This window comes from Aplysia californica, unplaced genomic scaffold, assembly GCF_000002075.1.
Source record: "Aplysia californica isolate F4 #8 unplaced genomic scaffold, AplCal3.0 scaffold00477, whole genome shotgun sequence".
NCBI lineage: Eukaryota > Metazoa > Mollusca > Gastropoda > Aplysiida > Aplysiidae > Aplysia > Aplysia californica.
The window spans coordinates 458,653-460,090 of record NW_004797747.1 but is presented as its reverse complement, the minus strand read 5'-3'; the positions used below and the strand labels follow the sequence as shown (position 1 = coordinate 460,090).

Here is a 1,438-nt window from a genome sequence, read left to right as displayed (position 1 = left end):
ATAGTGAAGCTAGACTTTTATTATGCTGCTTTCGGCAAATGCACCCAAGTCCCAGTAATTAATGCTTATCGTCTTGTTCTCCTCTTTTTTCTCTCTCCCTATTAGGGAACGATATCGCCGTAGTTGAAGTAAGTTCTCCATTCATCTGGACCGACTACGTCCTACCAGCATGTCTGCCTGGACCTAATGACGTCATGGCCAAAGTATGTACGGTTGCCGGCTGGGGCAGAAAAGAGGGTGAGCTGTGTAATATAGTATTACCTAGTGTGATCGTTCCTTTACCTTGCTTTCCTGCAGTGAATATCCTTTTTTTTCTGGTCCCATGATCGGGTCGTTATCTCTTTTGTCTTGCTTTTCCATGAAATCAAACACTGTGCAGAAAAGTTATTTTAATCTCTTTGAAAAAGTGCTACCTTTGCTATTTAGTACACCAGCTCATCTTATTTGACAGTTCAAGTTATCGCTATCGAAACGTAAAATCATGTCGTGTTCAGAAGCGGGCTTTTAGCTGAATTTGGTATCATGCAAGGCTATGGTGTGGGTGACCCTGATTTCAGTTCCCAGTGTGATGTTCTTGAACATGGGTTTTTCAGGAGTATCCAGAGCTCTTTACCAACTTCACACAACTCTTCAATGTTTTTAAAGTAAGGTAGATGCCATTGTTCAGAGCAATTTTTTAAAAAGTAAGGCAGATGCCATTGTCTAGAAGACAGGTTTTGGGGTTTTTTCACCAATTTTTGTTTTTCACCCCCTCGATTTTCTCTCTTCACAGATGGCACCTACCCGCCTACTATGAGGAAAGTGTCTCTGTACACCTACAGTCGCGACAAATGTTTGACCACCTTCAAAGATACCGCTCGGGGTCCTCTCATCAGCTATCTGCATCGTGGCACTGTGTGCGCAGCCAATGGTTTGAATGGAGGCAGGGATTCTTGTCGTGTATGTTTGATTTTGTTTTTGAGTATGTTTATTGCAATGACTGATTTTATTTATTGTTAATGTTTTATGCCAGCATAGACACAATATATAGCGGGCTGCTTTGACCCTGCCTGACTGCGCCAAACCGGGCTAAGAGGGATACAGCATCTTAACGGGCAAAGGGGTATACTCTACAAAAATGACTACCCCTCTCAGTAATCGAATCCAAGTTATTTTTATCAAAAGAATTCAGGGCAAAACAACGGTAAAAGTGCATGGAGACAAAATGAAGAACCACAACGCCAAAGAATTAATAGAAATTCGCTTTGATTGGTACAGGGTTTTGTTTTATTCCATTTTTAAGGTATATGCATATGCACGCGTACGCACGTGCATGTGTGTGGATGTGTGTGTGCGTGCGCGCGTTTGTGTGTATGTGTGTGTATTTGTGTGTATGCATGTGTGTGTATGCATGTGTGTGTGTGTGTGTGTGTGTGTTTGTGTGTATGTGTGTGTGTGT

General features: G+C 42.1%; 1 protein-coding gene across 1 annotated transcript in view; it reads left to right on the top strand.

The window, feature by feature from the left end:
- LOC101863691 (ovochymase-2) overlaps window positions 1-1,438 on the top strand; it is a 59,676-nt gene that overhangs the window by 51,372 nt on the left and 6,866 nt on the right. The window contains exons 8-9 of the mRNA XM_013086544.2: window positions 106-237; window positions 773-939. Coding sequence (XP_012941998.2) covers window positions 106-237; window positions 773-939 — 299 coding nt within the window. The remainder of the gene's footprint in view (window positions 1-105; window positions 238-772; window positions 940-1,438) is intronic.